The sequence below is a fragment of the Tenrec ecaudatus genome, chromosome 16 (assembly GCF_050624435.1).
Source record: "Tenrec ecaudatus isolate mTenEca1 chromosome 16, mTenEca1.hap1, whole genome shotgun sequence".
Classification (NCBI taxonomy): domain Eukaryota; kingdom Metazoa; phylum Chordata; class Mammalia; order Afrosoricida; family Tenrecidae; genus Tenrec; species Tenrec ecaudatus.
Window position 1 is genome coordinate 78442984 of NC_134545.1, and position 16298 is coordinate 78459281.

At 46.6% G+C, this 16298-nt stretch overlaps 1 protein-coding gene across 2 annotated transcripts in view; it reads right to left on the minus strand.

Moving 5' to 3' along the window:
- Positions 1-3325: 3325 nt before the first annotated feature.
- Positions 3326-16298, minus strand: part of MYOF (myoferlin) — a 167572-nt gene continuing 154599 nt past the window's right edge. For both annotated transcript variants that reach the window (XM_075534852.1, XM_075534853.1), the window contains 7 exons: positions 16151-16246; positions 12206-12347; positions 10739-10838; positions 8811-9001; positions 7446-7555; positions 6955-7102; positions 3326-3915 (listed from right to left, as the gene is read on the minus strand). In XM_075534852.1, the coding sequence (XP_075390967.1) occupies positions 3877-3915; positions 6955-7102; positions 7446-7555; positions 8811-9001; positions 10739-10838; positions 12206-12347; positions 16151-16246 (826 nt within the window). In that variant the 3' untranslated portion in view covers positions 3326-3876. The remainder of the gene's footprint in view (positions 3916-6954; positions 7103-7445; positions 7556-8810; positions 9002-10738; positions 10839-12205; positions 12348-16150; positions 16247-16298) is intronic.

Sequence of the window (16298 nt, forward strand, 5' to 3'; positions counted from 1 at the left end):
AGGCACGAGCTGGAGTGGCACAGTGGCGGCCGCAAGGGGTTGAAACATAACAACTGCAAGGATTGCACAGGACTGGGCAGTGATTCTTTCCGCGGTACCATGGGTCACTATGAGCTGGAACCATTACCATGGTACCGAAGCACAACCGGGAGTCAGAATAGACTTGACAGCCAGGAGAATCTTCATGGACAGGTCTTTCCCCCGGAGCTGTTGGTGGTACCTTTGGATTGGCAGCCAAGCACTTACCCATTGAACCACCAGGACTCTGGGCAGAGACTAAGGCTGGGACAGACTAGCTCGTTTGATCGATTGCTGAATTTTATATACCAGGAAACCGAGGCCCAGAGGGGAGCTGCCCAAAGTCACAGCATTGTGTTCTGACAGAGCTGGGGTGAGCGCACAGGCTTCCCGACGCATGACATCCCTTGGCCGGCGCTCTTACCTCTAAAGTAGCATTCCATCCATTCATCTCATTTATCCTATTAACCCCAAGCAAAACCTCATCTGAGAGGCTGCTGGGCTGCAGCGGGATCCAGCTGGATTCTCCCGGTCTATCTCAGGATAATTGCTGCACCAGGGCCTTGCTGAAATATGACGGGGAAGGATTATGGGTTTGGCTCTAGGATTTTGTGAAAGCACATGGAAGAAGCACATTAATATTGGTCAAGGATTGAAAGGACTCTTTGAGAAGCTGAGATAAATTTTGCTGAAATGAAGTTGTCCTGAGAAGCATTCAATTTACTGTGAGGGAGTTGCTAAAAAAGGAAAAAAAGTGATTTGTTAAAAAGTGTTTTTAGAGAATAAAAGCCTGAAGACTGAATTTCCTACAAGCGTGTCCTGCTGACTAATGAGTTACTGTCTGTGCATACTGCGGGCCTGTGTTTCTCATTAGGTTCTCCTATTTGTTAGGTTTCCCAGTTAGTCCTAATTACACGTTTTTCCTGTGTCTTTTTTTTTTTTAACTTCATGAACTCTGGTATTTCGTTTTGCGGATGTATATCCAGGGAAGCGTAGGCCCCCTTCGATCTTCTTTCAGCCCCATTATATTGAACCTGAGAAAGACCGGAGTTTCCATCCCAGCTGAGCAGACACAGGAGCGGGTGCTCGCTCCGCTGGTCGACAACACTGACTGTGTTCGGAACGAATTCCCATCCAGCCGACTACCAGCGAAAACAACAGAAGCCATATTCTTCTGAATGGCATTCCCATCTGCCTTCAGCTGCGAGAGACAGAAGGTCCAGGGGACTGAATGTATTGCTCTCATCAAGAAATCCATTAAGCATGAGCGATTTAAACTGGAGCAGGGTTTCAAACTTTCAAATCACGGTCAATTCTGGTTGTCCGTATGGTAGTCAAGTTGCATCTGTGAAAGTTCTCTCTGTCTGTCTCCCGGAGTGGAACAGACAGTCTCTCAAAAGCGCCTCCATCTCCCACTTTTGCTTGTAACAGCATCTGCAAGATGGCAGTGAACCTCAACAACCCCAGTCTTCGGACCCAAAATTCTCGAATGTGGGGGAGTGGGCGTGCTTCGCAGGCAAAGAGCTGCCACGCAGGCAGCACCAGGAAAACCACACTGAGCCACTTTCTTCTGCTCCTTCTCCAAAATAGTTTTCAGAAATCTGTCCATCCTTTAACTAGCTCTTGAAAGCAACCGAGCTACAGGTTTACTGTAACATCTACAGTAGCCTTAAAACGAGAAGGGAAGGGCGATCAATGAAATCCAATGTTAGCCCGTCAGGGTTTTCAGTTCTCTGTCACACCCACGGTGTGGAGGAAGGTTTATTTTTCTCATAGAAACTAGCACCTGCTAGGATCGGTAAGGCAGACGAGTTACTTAATTCCCAGCGAGGCGACCACCTGACTGGACTGTGATCAGTTCCAGCTTTGCGCTATCATTTATAGGTGACCAGGAGGCGGACCACCTCAAATAAGGGGCCATTCTCTTGTGACAAGATGGTGTTTTCCTGGGGGGGGGATGGAAGGGAGCATCCCACCCAGAAAACCCAGCTCAGTACGCTGTAGGGGATTGTTAGATTCCTAATAGTCATGTGCTGTCCTTTACTCAGACGACAAGTGTGGGTTCCACTTTGAGATGCTGGAGGCAAATAAAGCCAATACATCCCCGCCCCCAGCATTCATTGATCCTCTCCGTACTATCTCTTGAGTGAGGCACTATTGGAGAGCGCACGATAGGAGAGTGGAGTTCACTGAAAACAAGGCTAATACTCAGCCTATACAGACTGACATGACTGTTGCAGTCCTTGTGGTCTTTAAAAAATAATTAATAGCCTTTCTGATAGGTTGCCATATCTTTTCTGATTGGTTGGTGTCAATACTCAAGAGTAGAAGGACGGGGCCAAAGGGCACAACCATTTTACAGGTTCTTAAGGTGTCCTTCTTCAGAAAGGCTGGAAGGATCACTTTGGGGCTCAAGATGCATCAAGGAAATAGTGACCTTTGAACCCAAGACTTGAGCGATGGGTGGAGTCCTGCCACAGCAGGGCGGGTGGAGGTATATGAACAGAGTCCTAGGGAGGTGTGTTACAAGGGGTATGAGGGGCATTTCCATTTAGTCCGAACAGGGTGATTCACTCTTTTTGTGTATCGAGATAGTTTGAACGCTAGGACTTGGGGAAGAACATTTAAGGGAATCAGAATATTCTAAAAATGGATTCAAAACATGAAATGAGTCCACAGTAATGCCAAGACAATCGCCATTGCAATATAATTTCTTGTTCCCTCCCTTTTCATGTTTGATTTATGAAATGTCACCATTGTCTCTTATCCATGAATAGACATTGTTCTCACATATTCTAGGAAGTACACATACTGACGGTTCAGCATGAAGCCATCCGATGCTGCCCGTCACTAGGTCCCTTGACCGCCTCAGTTCTGTGTTCCTCTTGACAGAGGCCCCAATGGCGATGCAGCATCATAGTACAGTGAGTGGAGGCCTTTGGGTGTGGGAGCCAGACTGCTGGTCAAATTCCAGTTCTGCACCAATGGTATTGGCTGTGCCACTTTAGGCCAGTTACCTCTTTATACCTCATCCACCTCAAGTGTAAACTGGGGGCAATAATGTTTATGTTTATAGACTTATGTAGAACATTAACGGAGCTAGCTCTGTGCACACCCTCAGTACTTTTGTATGTATTAGCTTTATGATTGTACCAACAGCAGGTAGACCCACAGGTAAAATTTAGCAGCAACCACACAAGGCATTTATAGCCAAGCGATACACAGTGACATCCATCCACGCAGACTCAGGGAATTAGCAACTGCCTCCTTCCCAACTATTTCCACAACTACAACAAATGCCCAGGTATCAAAGTTGAAGCATTTTTTATTGTGGTTCACTCCAGAGGTTAAACCCTCTCATGAAGTTTATCCTTATAAAATACAATGATGGGTGTAGGCATAAATAATAATGACCCTCAGTCTTCTGCTTTTATACCGCACTGTCCTTTGGGTTGGCTACAAAGAAGCAAAGTAGGAAGTCAACATGCGGAGCGCTTCAAGTCCATATCAGCGGTTCCAGAAATGATTGAATTATATGCTAACAACACACACACAGATGTTCCACACGTGGGACCAGCCACCTTGAAAAGGTTCTGAAAAATAGGGTTGAAACTTTAGAAAATACAGAGCTTTTAATATTCCAAAATAAACCCCCCAAAGCAATAATAAAAGGAAAATGCGGCTTGTCAGCCCAGCTTGGCAGGACTGGGCTCTATGAGAGCTGACGGGCCCGGCTGAAGGAGTGTCATGTGCCACGTGTCCGCGTCTCAGACGCAAACAACATCACACTGGATTGGGGCCCATGGATGAGGGCGTCCGTCACTGCGGGGTGACTCTGGAGAGGAGCCTTTGCTTTTCTTACGCATTCGGTCTCACAATCTTCATCGACAAGTAATTCTGAAGAGAAAACAGAAACAGGGATGAAATGATGTGCTTTAGTTGGAGTTCCTCCACCTGGGCACTACTGACTTTTGGCATCAGATCATTGTTTGTTGGCCTGGGCACTGCAGGATGTCCAATCACCTCCCCTTGCAGTGTGACAATAAAAGATGTCTGCAATAAGAGCTGTAAGAGCCCCCAATAAAATGATCTTAAAACAAAACAATGCAAAATGTCGGCAGACATCCCCAAATGCCCCCTGGGGCTCAGAATCAACCCCAGTTGAGAACTGTAATCAACAGACTCTAAACGGTGAAAAAAACAATATGAAGAGTTTTTAAATGTTCGAGGCAAATTGCACTGCCTTTAGCTAGAAAGGATCAAGTCTGGCATGCTTTTAAAAATGGACGTGATGGACAGTCAGATGGACGTGATGGACAGTCTGGAGGAGAAAACAATGAGACCGACAGAGGAGAGGGGCGGGGGGGAGGCGGGAAAGGAAGTGGTGTTCACAAGCCCAGGGACAAGGGAACAACAAGTGATCCAAATCGGTGGTGAGGAGGGTGTAGGAGGGTGTAGGAGGCGTGATCAAGGGTAATGTAGCCAAGAGGAATTCCTGAAACCCAAATGAAGACTGAACATGATAGTGGGAGAGGAGGAAAGTCAAAGGAAATACAGGGAAAGAGCTAGGAGACAAAGGGCATTTATAGAGGTCTAAATAAAGACATGTACATATGTAAACATAATTATATATGAGGATGGGGATATAGACCTATGTGCATATATTTATAGGCTTAATATTAGGGTAGCAGATGGTCATTGGCCTTCCACACAAGTACTCACTCAATGAATGAATACTTTGTTCTATGAAACTGGCTTTCTATGATGCTCACCTTCCCAATGCAATCGCTGAAGACAAAGCAGGTACATAAGCAAATGTGGTGAAGAAAACTGATGGTGTCTGGCTATCAAAAGAAATAGCATCTTGGGTCTTAAAGGCTTGAAGGTAAACAAGCGACCATCTAGTACAGAAGCAACAAAGCCCACATGGAAGAAGCACACCTGCCTGTGCAATCATGAGGTGTCAAAGGGATGAGATATCAGGCATCATCAGAACAAAAAAATCATATTGTGAATGAAGGGGGGAGTGCAGAATGGAGACCCAAAGCCCATTTGTAGACCACTGGACATCCTCTTACAGAAGGGTCACGGGGAGGAGATGAGTCAGTCAGGATGCGATGTAGCAACGATGAAACATACAACTTTCCTCTAGTTCCTAAATACTTCCTCCCCAGCCACTATCACGATCCCAATTCTACCTCACAAATCAGGCTAGACCAGAGGATGTACACTGGTGCAGACAGGAACTGGAAACACAGGGAATCCCCAAGACAGATGATCCCTTCAGGACCAGTGGTGAAAGTGGCAGTACTGAAAGGGTAGAGGGAGGGTGGGTTGGAAAGGGGGAACCAATTACAAGGATCTACATATAACCTCCTCCCTGGGGGATGGACAACAGAAAAATGGGTGAAGGGAGATGTCAGACAGTGTAAGATATGACAAAATAATTTACAAATTATCAAGGGTTCATGAGGGAGGGGGGAGCAGGCAGGGAGGGGATAAAATGATAAGCTGATGCCAGGGGCTTAAGTGGTGAGTAAATGTTTTGAGAATGATGAGGGCAATGAATATACCAATGTGCTCTACACAATTGATGTATATATGGATTGTGATAAGAGTTGTATGAGCCCCTAATAAAATGATTTAAAACAAAACAAAAAGATGGAAGCATCCTGGGCGAGAAGTAAGCTCTTCGGCGGCTCTCTGTGGGTCAGCAGGAGACAGCCTGCACTGTTCGGAACGTGAACTGGAGTAAGAGTCACTGCGCGTCTACTGAGCTGGCGGTGCCATCACCTTGCTTCTGCCCAGGGCTTCCTCGGCCTGGATGATCCCGTCTCCCCTGGCAAACCGAGCTGGAACGTCCCCTCCTGGGTACTACCCTCATCAGCAATGGCCTCACTTGATCGTCTCTGTAATAGCCTGCCTCTCATACTACTGTCCTTGTCATCTATCTCTTTGTCCCCGGCCTCTGAGCTCCTGGGGACCGAAGTCATGCTTTGGTCCCTGCTATCTAACCTTCCACCCATGGCCACCCCCATGCCCCCTTCTGTTTTCTGCCATTGAGTCTTCTGGTTCATGGTGACCCCATGTCTGTCAGAGCAGAACTATGGGATTTTCAATGGCTGATTGTTCAGAAGAAGCTCTCCAGTTCTCTCTTCTGAGGTCCCTTTGCGTGGACTCAAACCTCCAACCTCTCAGTACCTAGCGGAGTGTGCTCACTGAACCACCTCAGGGCTCCTCTGAGTCACTAGCTCCTAGCCATCGAGTGAAGACTCAATCAATGTACTCCTTGAAGGGAGGGATTCCAATGCTACTTCTGGGCAGACAGGCAAATCTCCCACTTGGATTCCCATTAATGTTGGGGATGAATAAGAGCAATTGAAGGAGCAGGTGGGTGTCACTTAGACCTTAAGAAGTGGGTACAATTTTGATAGCAAAAACACAGGGAAGAGAATGGCATTGGCAAAGGCATCCTGGTGAGAACGGCAACAGGTGTTTGAGGGAGCAACAGGCTAGTTTGGGTGGAGTACGTCGTCTGCATAGACCTCTAAATGGGTGCCGATTTGGTGCGGAGGCCTGAACACCAGGGCATGGCGTTAGCATGCAGGATGGTTTGGGACAAGGTCTGAGGACGGCAAGATCGATGGGAAAGGTAGCCTAAAATGTGGACAAAGGTTGATAAAAGTCTGGGTCGTTTCTCTTCCAATCCATGGAACCAAAGTTCCTTCCAGATCATCAAATCCACATGCAACTCGTGAAACACCTGGGACGCAGTTTAGCTGGGCAGGTGTATTACTTTTAATGTTCCAAAGGCCTAAGCATCTCGACCCCTCAACACGACAAGAGCATTCTGCTGGAGGGCACTAAAGATAAATGACAAGCTGGACAACCGACCACAAGGCGCAAGCGAGCCGAGCCATGAGACTGAGAGCCTACCGGTAAGGAGTACAGGAGCACGGCCAGGAAGAGCAGCAGGATCAGCAGGACCAGCAGGCCGATGATGACCCACTTGAATCGCCGCCACACGATGAACTTCATGGTCTTACACGGGTTGGTGAACCAAAGGAAGGAGGTCTCTGGCCGACTGCATTGTAAAGAAAGAATAGTACTTTTCTATCTCGGAGGGGAGCACATAATTTATCTCAGAGCATACCACAGTTCAAAGAATAATTCATAGCATTCGTAAGGTCAAGAAAAACATGATTCTCTGTAGCTGGCTGAGAAAGGCACCATGGAAAAGAAGAGTCGTTAAAGGGAGTCCATTCACCCACCTCTCCACCTCCTGCCTCCCGCTATTACGAACAAAATTAAAAGGCCAACAGCTAATCCACTCCATTAAACCAATTGGAGGTGGGGGTGTGGAGGTGGCTTGCAGACTGCAGGTGTCTGGGGAGCAGGCAAGGTGGAGAACAAAGAAGGTCTCTCACTTTGGTAGGTCTAGCTTGGGGTTCATGTTGGGTTCATCCCGTCCCTTCCCGGCTGGCCTCTCGTCGGCCTCCTTCTCATTGAGGATTTCCAACGTCATCTCCACTTTCCCCTTCAGTAAAGCAGAACAGGTTAAACACATGACATCACGTTTCACAAATATTTTTATTTCAACCCAAGGAGTATTCCCTGAGCAATGATTTTTACTCTTGTAAAACAATCCTTAGATTGCCTAAAATTGTCCCCAGGAGATTTGATCACATTTCCTCTTCCATGTGTTTCTGAACAGGCTCCGGGTGGGAAACGGGGAGGACAAATTGCTTTCCCCTCCTCCCTGCTCTGGCTCTTCGCCTCCTGCGTCCCTTCCATTCCGCCCTTCTCACATCAATCTCCTGGCCTTCTCACACACCTTCCTTTGTGACTGTACGTCCTGGCGTCCCGGTTCACCAGAATCGCGCTACAAACGCCACCTAGTATTTACTGATTGTGAACATCAGGTCTAAGAGCAGGGGGGCTTATCTCTTCACGCTAAACATTGTACCCCATACGGTGTGCTGCTAATCCTGGTACATTCGCCAAAATGAATGAGTGAATGCTGCTGCCATGTCTCCTGGTTCATGAGTGACATGCTAGGCACTCCTGTGAGGCTGCTGTACAGGTAATCTCATGGAAACCCTATAAGAACACTGAGGCCGTAAGAGGTGTGCATTGGTTACAACCAACCCACTGAAGTGCACACTTCAAATGGGCTCAACGTACTGGTTGTCCAACGTACCTCAACATTGCTTTGAAAAATGAGATTACGTGTGGAAGGCACTTTGTGTCTTACCTGGCTCATAACTAGTGATTAAAATTTTTCACAATTTTTAGCAATACATAATGACTTAGATCGTCTTTTGTGACACGCTATGATAACTCATACTATTGCTTCTACATGAAAATAGCTCCTAAGTCAGCCAAACTTGCTTGTGAATTATGACCTTTTTGTTTACAGATGTGAATGCTCACTGCCTTGTTGCCACTTCTTTCTTTTTTTTTAAATAAGCGAGTACACCTCCAATTGGAAGGTCCTTTGTTTCTGTACTGAATTGTATTGGAAACTCGTCCTAAGTCAAACCAGGGTGAGGAAGGGTCCTAAATAAATACAGTGCAATCACTTCACGTCCTAGTTTTTGAACGAGTCTAACCTTCTTAAGCACTTTCCCCAGCTTGAGACATACACTAGCGCCTAACATCTCTGGTGATCCCAGGTACAAACCATCCCCACCGAATCGACACGTCTTTCATTGATCTGGTTTAGTCTACTGATCAAGGGCAGCACCTAAATGATCAAAGGAATGAATGATCCCCAACCAACAAGCACTCACAGCCATCACTCGATAGCCATCTTTATCTGCGTAACATGGCCACCATCCTCGCATGGACTTCTGCTCAAAGAGCGAGGCGGTCTTAACTTTGAGGGGGTCCATGGCTTTGAGATCCGGAATCATGTCCAAATGGCATTTCTCGGATGATTTTGCGGGAATGATGGTGCGATGCAAATCAAGCTCCAGGAAACCTAGTCAAGAGAACAACAGAAACCTTCAGTAAGCTTCAAAGGGATCAGTCATCCGTCATTCGTGACCAGATTGTTCCTGTTGAAGGACAAGCAGACAGTGATTTTGACCAGGTGACAGGTGAGGTGGTGGACGTGTAAAGTCCTTTCCAGATAGGATGGACCATAGCAGAGGAAACATCTGTCCACTGCTCAGCATCTGCCAGAGAAGTATATGTTCTCTTTCTCAAAGACAGGAGCATAAACACAGTTGTTCTATAAGCTCAAAGTACTTAAACCTCTATAGACAGAGTCTCCACTCAACTGAAGGCCCTTGGGTTTGAAATCTGCTCAGGTTGGTGAGCAACGACGCAGAAAAGAGAGGTCGCTTGGCTTTGGACAAAGACAGCTGGTTCTTGGAACACTGGGAAGCTCCAAATGCCTCCAAGTAGCACTTAGAGTAAACTTGGGGAAGAGGGGCTTGCAAAGGAACCAAAAACCAAACTCGCCGCCATCAAGCCAATGCTGACTCCTAGAAGCGCCCCTGTGGGTTTCCGAGACTGCAAGACTGTTTAGGGGAGTAGAAAGTTCAGTCTTTCTCCCAAGGAGCTGCTGGTGGTTTCAAAGGGCTGATCATGCAGATCCCAGCCCACCACATGACCCCTATGTCACTAGGGCTCCTTTACAAAGGAATATAACTGGCCAGATGGCAAGGTCTCACCAGGAACCGGGAAGTCCAGCTTAGGGTTCCTGCAGAGGCATGTCTTGTCTGTCTTGTTAGGGGCCATAAACTCTTTAGGACCCCTTTTTAAATTCATTTTATTGGGGCCCTTGCAGTTATTACCACAATCCATACGTCCATCCATTGTGACAAACATATCTGTATGTATGCCATCATCATTTTCAAAATATTTTCTTTCTACCTAGCCCTTGGTATGAGCTCATTTCCCCCCTCTCCCACCCTATCTCACAAACCCTTGATAATTTATAAATTATTTTTTCATGTCTTACACTGACCAATGTCTACCTTCATCTATTTTTATTTTGCGTCCAACCCCATGGGAGAGGTTATATGTAGATCATTGTGATTGGTTCCTCCTTTCTTCCCCCACCTTCCTCTTCCCCTCCTGGTATCACTACTTTCACTACTCATCCTGAGGGGTTTATCTGTCTTGGATTCCCTGTGTTGTGAGCTCTTTAAAAAAAAATCATTTTATTGGGGGGCTCTTACAGCTCTTACCACACACACATATATATATTCATTATGTTGAGCACATTTGTACATATGCTGCCATCATCATTTTCAAAACATTTTCCTTCTACTTTCTACTTGAGCTCTTGGTATCCTCATTTATTATTTTTTTCAGACCTCTTTTTGTCAGGACTGTCTTTTGGGTGTGAGGCATCACAGGAGCCTTGTCTTAAGAAGATGCTCATTGTGATATGGGATCGAGACTATGGACCACTGGGAGGAGAATTTGGTCTTTGACCACGACAGCAAAGAAGAAGGGTGAGGCTGGTGGTAAACTCCCTTTGTCGGGCTCAGAAAATGGCCAAGGCCCAGGGACAGGGTGCTATTCACTGTGCCTGCTTCTCAGATGGCTAGAGGCAGGAGGGGGGGGCACACTGTCAGGCCCTCCTGGCAGTAGGTGTGATCGCCAGAAATGAACAACAAGCTTATGAGATTCAAATAACTGAATCCAAGTTTCCATTGCTTTCGTGAATTCTCACTGCAAGTCCTTAGAGAACTGTAAGTCTTACCCAAGTAGTCATCCAGAGAAAACTTGTCGTTGTCCCATATCTGAATGATCAGGCGGGGTGGCATCCGAAATTCAGTTTGGTCAAGATTCCAGAAATGCTCCTAAATCAACAAGAGGACACAGACAGGTCAAATGGTCCCGGTTCCTGCACCCGGAGACCCTCCCCTTCAGTCCCCTGACACCCAACACCAACGCATACGGACTTTTCTCTAATTTCCAGCCCCTGGGTGTCCCCTCCCTTTGTTCCCAGCCTAGCAACCCAGGTGTATCTAGGGCAAGCGGGCTGCCCAGGAAATCTCCCGGCCACCAGCTGAGTGACAAAAAGGATGTCCCAGGCAATTTCAAACACAAGGTTTCCTGCCATGTTCCTATCAGTGTGAATTCCTGCTGCCTCAGCCCCTGGTTGGGGAGTGATTTAATTTGCCCCCTGAGGGCTACTAGCACAGGATTTGATTATCTTGCCAAAGCCAGGTTGTTCTGTGCTCACCCACAACATCACCTGCTGGGTGTCACCTCTGCTCCGGAGACTGCTCACCCCACACAGATGCCCGCATGGAAGGAGCCTCCCGGGGTCCTCGCCCAGCACACTGTCCCTTTGCACGGGGGCAGAGGAGACGGGGCCCAGGTTCCTCTCTTTTCGCCATGCAGATTCTAAATGGCCTGGCAATTGGAACTTGAAAAACAGCACTGCCTTTTATCTGCTTGTGGTCCACTAAGACCCCCCTCCCCAATCAGCTCCCTTCCCATAAAGATTCATGGAGGAAGGACTGGGTCAAGTGTCTTCCAAGTTCTCATTTGGGTTCCTGCCTCTGCTCAGACAGTAGTAGCCAAGAATAACACCTCCTCCCTGGCCCAATTACATCTCTGGACCCAGCAGAAAGAGAATTCCCCCAGTGCACCATGAATTTGGAGAACTGTTAGATCAGCGGTTCTCAGCCTGTGGGGCGCGACCCCTATGGGGGTCGAGTGACCCTTTCACAGGGGTGAGCCTGAGTCATCACAGTAGCAAAATGACAGTGATGAAGCAGCAACGAAAATCATTTTATGGTGGGGGGGGCGGTGTCACCGCCACACGAGGAACTGTATGAAAGGGTTACGGCACGAGGAAGGTTCAGAACCTCTGGGCTAATTCGTCCAACGGTTCTGCCTGTTCGTGGGAAGAAATTGGTTTCTCCACCGCAGAACAAGCATCCTCCTATTGATACCAGACCCCACTTCTCTTGACCAGATCCTCCTCTGCTACCAAGGAGACTAGCATTCCATAGACGTGCTAAGTACCCAGAGAGCTGTCAGAGCAGCCGGACCCTGGGGGAGTATCTGCACCTCTGTGGGTCTCGGGTTCCCCATCTGCACCAAGAGGGAGCTGCAGCCCATGACCTCTGAGGTCTTGAGAGCCGCTGACATTCTGAGTTTCTGAGGCCCCGGAGACTCGGGACATCCATTCCGACGGGCGTATTCCGAAGCTCACTTTTTTCGCAACAAGGCAGAGTTGTTCGGCTGGGAGGTAGTCAAAGGGGAAAACGAATCTCCAGTTAAAATTCCCTTCACCATCCAAGGACCTGTAGTGGACATCTGTTTTCTGTTTGTTTTCTTCATTGCCAGGAATCCAGCTGAAAAGCAGAAGAAAACAGATCGAGCCTCCTGTGATTGACAAGTCCTCTAGCTGCACAATTGTGCCATGATTAGAGGGGAGGGCGGGAGGATATGAATGCTCTGTTCTTGGGCAGGGTCCAGTTATCTACAGAGCTGAGGGTGATTTATGATTGGGGGTGGGGAGGGGGACTCCGCTGCATCCAACACAGGTTTTAGCCAAATCAAATATAATTCCTCTAAAACCGAAGCAGGAAATCCTTTAGACTCCCGTTAGCAGGGATAAAGATGAAATTTTCTGGGAAACATCAACAAGGTCACTTCTATTTTGGGTACAGTGAAGTTTGCTGGCTATGAGGTTAGGCTCCATAACCATAACTCATTAGCTCCTGTCACCACCAGAGATAGGCTCAAGGAACGTGCATTCGCTCCAAACGTCAGCGTCTCCTTCCTCCGAGTTTTCTTAAACAAACAAGAAAGGAATGAATCAACTAAGCTGACAGCTTCCTCTTCTTTATTATTCTTAACCCCACTGTGATTGGATTAATGAGACTAGCCAGGGAGAGTTCATTTCAGCCAACAGTTTACAAGTTAAGATCCAAAAAGTTAACCTTCCAAAAACAGTTTTTAAAAAAATGCTCCCTTTTACTTGAGCCTGGCACAGAGGAGACACTAAAATAAATACCAGTTGAGGGAAAGAATCAATGAACACGCTGGGAAGGAAGTGACTGTCATATCTGTCTGCTACTAGGAACACTGCTTCAGAACATTGGATTCCAAATGGGAGGCTGGCAGAGTGGCAGAGTGCGTGGATCTCTGCCTTGCCTGCACATCAGGAGCGCCTGGAGAGCTTTGAAGAACATTGATGCCTGGGCCCCCCAGATGGTGAGTCTTGGTAGGAGGCAGACTGACTGGGAACTTGCCCGTGAGGCCAAATCGATCAAGTGAGAAGAATGCTAGATGCCCCCTCACGCGGGCAACGTGAGGACAGGATCAGAGATCATGGCTTAGAAGTGAGGAAACTTAGCAGGCATCATTTAAATCTCCCCTGCGATTTTCATTTTATAGAAGAGCAAACTGCCGAGGCTCAGAAAGGATGTGTAACATTCACGAGGTCACACAGTCAAGACCCCACAGACTCACGCATTGATCCCAGGACAGGCTTGACTCTGAAGTCCATTCTGTTACTCTGCCTCAGCAGATCATGGAGATCAGAGCTAATAAGGGTCCTGGTGGCATAGTGGTTACTCATTGGCTTGTTAACTGCAAAGTCAGCAGTTTGAAACCACCAGCTACTCTGCTGGAGAAAGATGAGGCTTTCTGTTCCCATCAAGAGTTACAGCTCACAGGGGAGTTCTACCCTGTCCTACAGGGTCTCTTCAGGTTGGGACTGACTTGATGACACAGAGACCATTAGACTTGTATTTGGGGTTAGTCAATGAACTAACGAAATTAGTCACATGTCTTTTGACTATGAAGTCTTTGAGCGAACTCCATGGAGACAGCTCACACTCCCTTGGCTATAACCTCTTGGCCTTCCTTCCCTGAGCCAGCCTCAGAAGGTAACACTGTCTGTCACCAGGAGAAATAGTTCATGCTTTAATTTTACAACAAGTTTAAAAACTACTCGGTTCTCAGTTGGACTCATGGTAGCCCTGTAAATAACAGAACAAAGCATCGCTAAGCACGGCGCCATTTTTATGATCATGGCTGTGTGTGCGTGTATTACCAAGGCTATCGTGTCCAACCAAAGTAACTGAATTTTGATGCAAATAATTCACACAGTATATGAATTTTGCAAGCCACATGCCCCCTCACGTGTAAGCTTCCTGCGGATACTATGCATGTTGTTATATGTGTGTGTATACAAGATTTATGTGGGTGCACAGTTCCCCCCAAATCTGGTACTCTAGGTAAAAGATGCATTTTGTACATGTCTTCATAGCTTTCTATGAACACACACATGTGAGGTACTAGGCATGCCATGTATACATTATGCATCTTGCCACACATGGTATTCAGATGTCAATTTCAAATATTACATGGACTTTGAACTGTGCTTTATTTATTTGTATCTATTTTGATCAGAGGAGTTTTTACAGTCCAGTATTTACTTGAGTTTGTTTCCTTGATTAAAAAAAAAAAGCTTATGATCGTCAAATCAATTTGCATATATATAATTAGCTGGGATTAGTTTTCCTCAGGGAACGATAATAAGATGCTAAAGTGAGAAAGGATAATGAAGAACTTGATGAAACATTCCCTGTTTCTAGCGAACCTACATGAGGGTAATTATATTTTTCGCAAAAGTTTTGATTGAGGGTCACGTGGGCGCATGAGTGACACTTCGTTCTCCCTTTAGGAGCGCATGTTGGTTCTCAACAAGTCTCCACTCGGACTTCTCAAGGAACCACACTCAGCCCGGCCCTTGGGAATCGTCCGAAGACGAGCTAATCCTCAAATGGGGTTATTGTGCGCCAGGCACTGTCCTAAATCCTCTGAGTCCCCGAATCCTCCGGGCACCCTAGGACACGCAGCGTATCTAGCCTTCTCTGTCCCGTGGAGGAAGGCGCGCAGGGAATGTAAGAGCGCTGACAGCAGCAGATTTCAACCCAGGCCGTTTGGCTCCACAGTCGGGACTCTTTATCAAGACGGGGCATTGATTAAGGCATGGCATCATCTACACAGTCTGGGTTATTTGGAACTGAATTATGCAAAGAGCAGAGTATTGAATGAATATAACATTTGCATGTCGACTGCAAACACTCGGTATTTGTTGGTGGAATGAGTGATTTTTTAAAAAAAATCTGCTAACACTGTCTCTTTTCCATGGACTTTAGCCCCTGGTAATAAGGGGGTATCGATAAAAAGAAATTCTGAAGAAAGTGTTCTAAAACTGATGGTGGCAATGATGTACAACTTCTTGATAGGATTGAATTATTGCATTGTGTGATATGTGGATTAATGCCAATAATACTGTTGAGAAAAGAAATTCCGAAAGCTGTCCTTGTGTTCCTAAGACTACTTACTCAAGGTATCAAAAAAAAAGAATAACAATAAGCGGCATGACCCCAAAGTCTCAGAGATAACAAATCTGATGAATAAAAAGTAGAAATCTCATTTTGTTAAAAGAGAAAGACATCCTTGTGTGTTTCCATTCTTATGGTTCTTAGAAACGTCCACTAATAAATAAGATCCAGACAGACTTTTCTTCCTCCTCCTTCCCTCTTTGTCTCCCAGGAGTTTCCTAAACGACTGCACTAACAACAAGGGGAAAAATAAAAAATAAAAGGGGGTGGGGAGGAAGGGCACCAAATGATCAAGAATCTTACCATTTTGATACTGAAAATTCAACTCAATGAAGGTATTAGGGATTGAATTGTGTCTCCCCAAAAGAGATGTTGAAATCCTCACCCCAAACTGTGGAGGTGACCTTATAGGGAAATCGGGTCTTGGAAACTGCTAGCGGTTAACATGAGAGCCTCCTGGGGTAAGGTAGCTCCGAATCCAAAATGACTGGTGTTCTTATAAGATCTGAATCCAAAATGCTTGACTCAGAGGGAAGGCGGTAGAGACCGGAGTGATGCCCTACAAGCCAATGAGCACCCAGTTTTGCCAACAACCACCAGGAGCCAGGACAGGTTTATTCTCTGAGAACCTTCAAAGAGTGCCCTGCCCTGCCAGTCTTCCCAGCTATGAAACAATGGAGAGTTGGAAGCGACTCTGTTTCCGCTCCTTTGTTCCTGCAGCTCAAGGAAACAAACACACAGCCAGGGATTCTGTTTCCTCTGGGTTGTCAAGAGCTCGTGCACGATCACCTTACCCTTTGACGTAGATGTCACTCATTTCCTCTCCCGTGATGCTTTTCTCATCCAAGACAACGTCCTTGGTGTTCCAGATGATCACGCGCAGGTAGTATCTAAAAGAAACACACGTTGAAGTTACCTTTTCCTCTAGTTCTGTACCAAGTG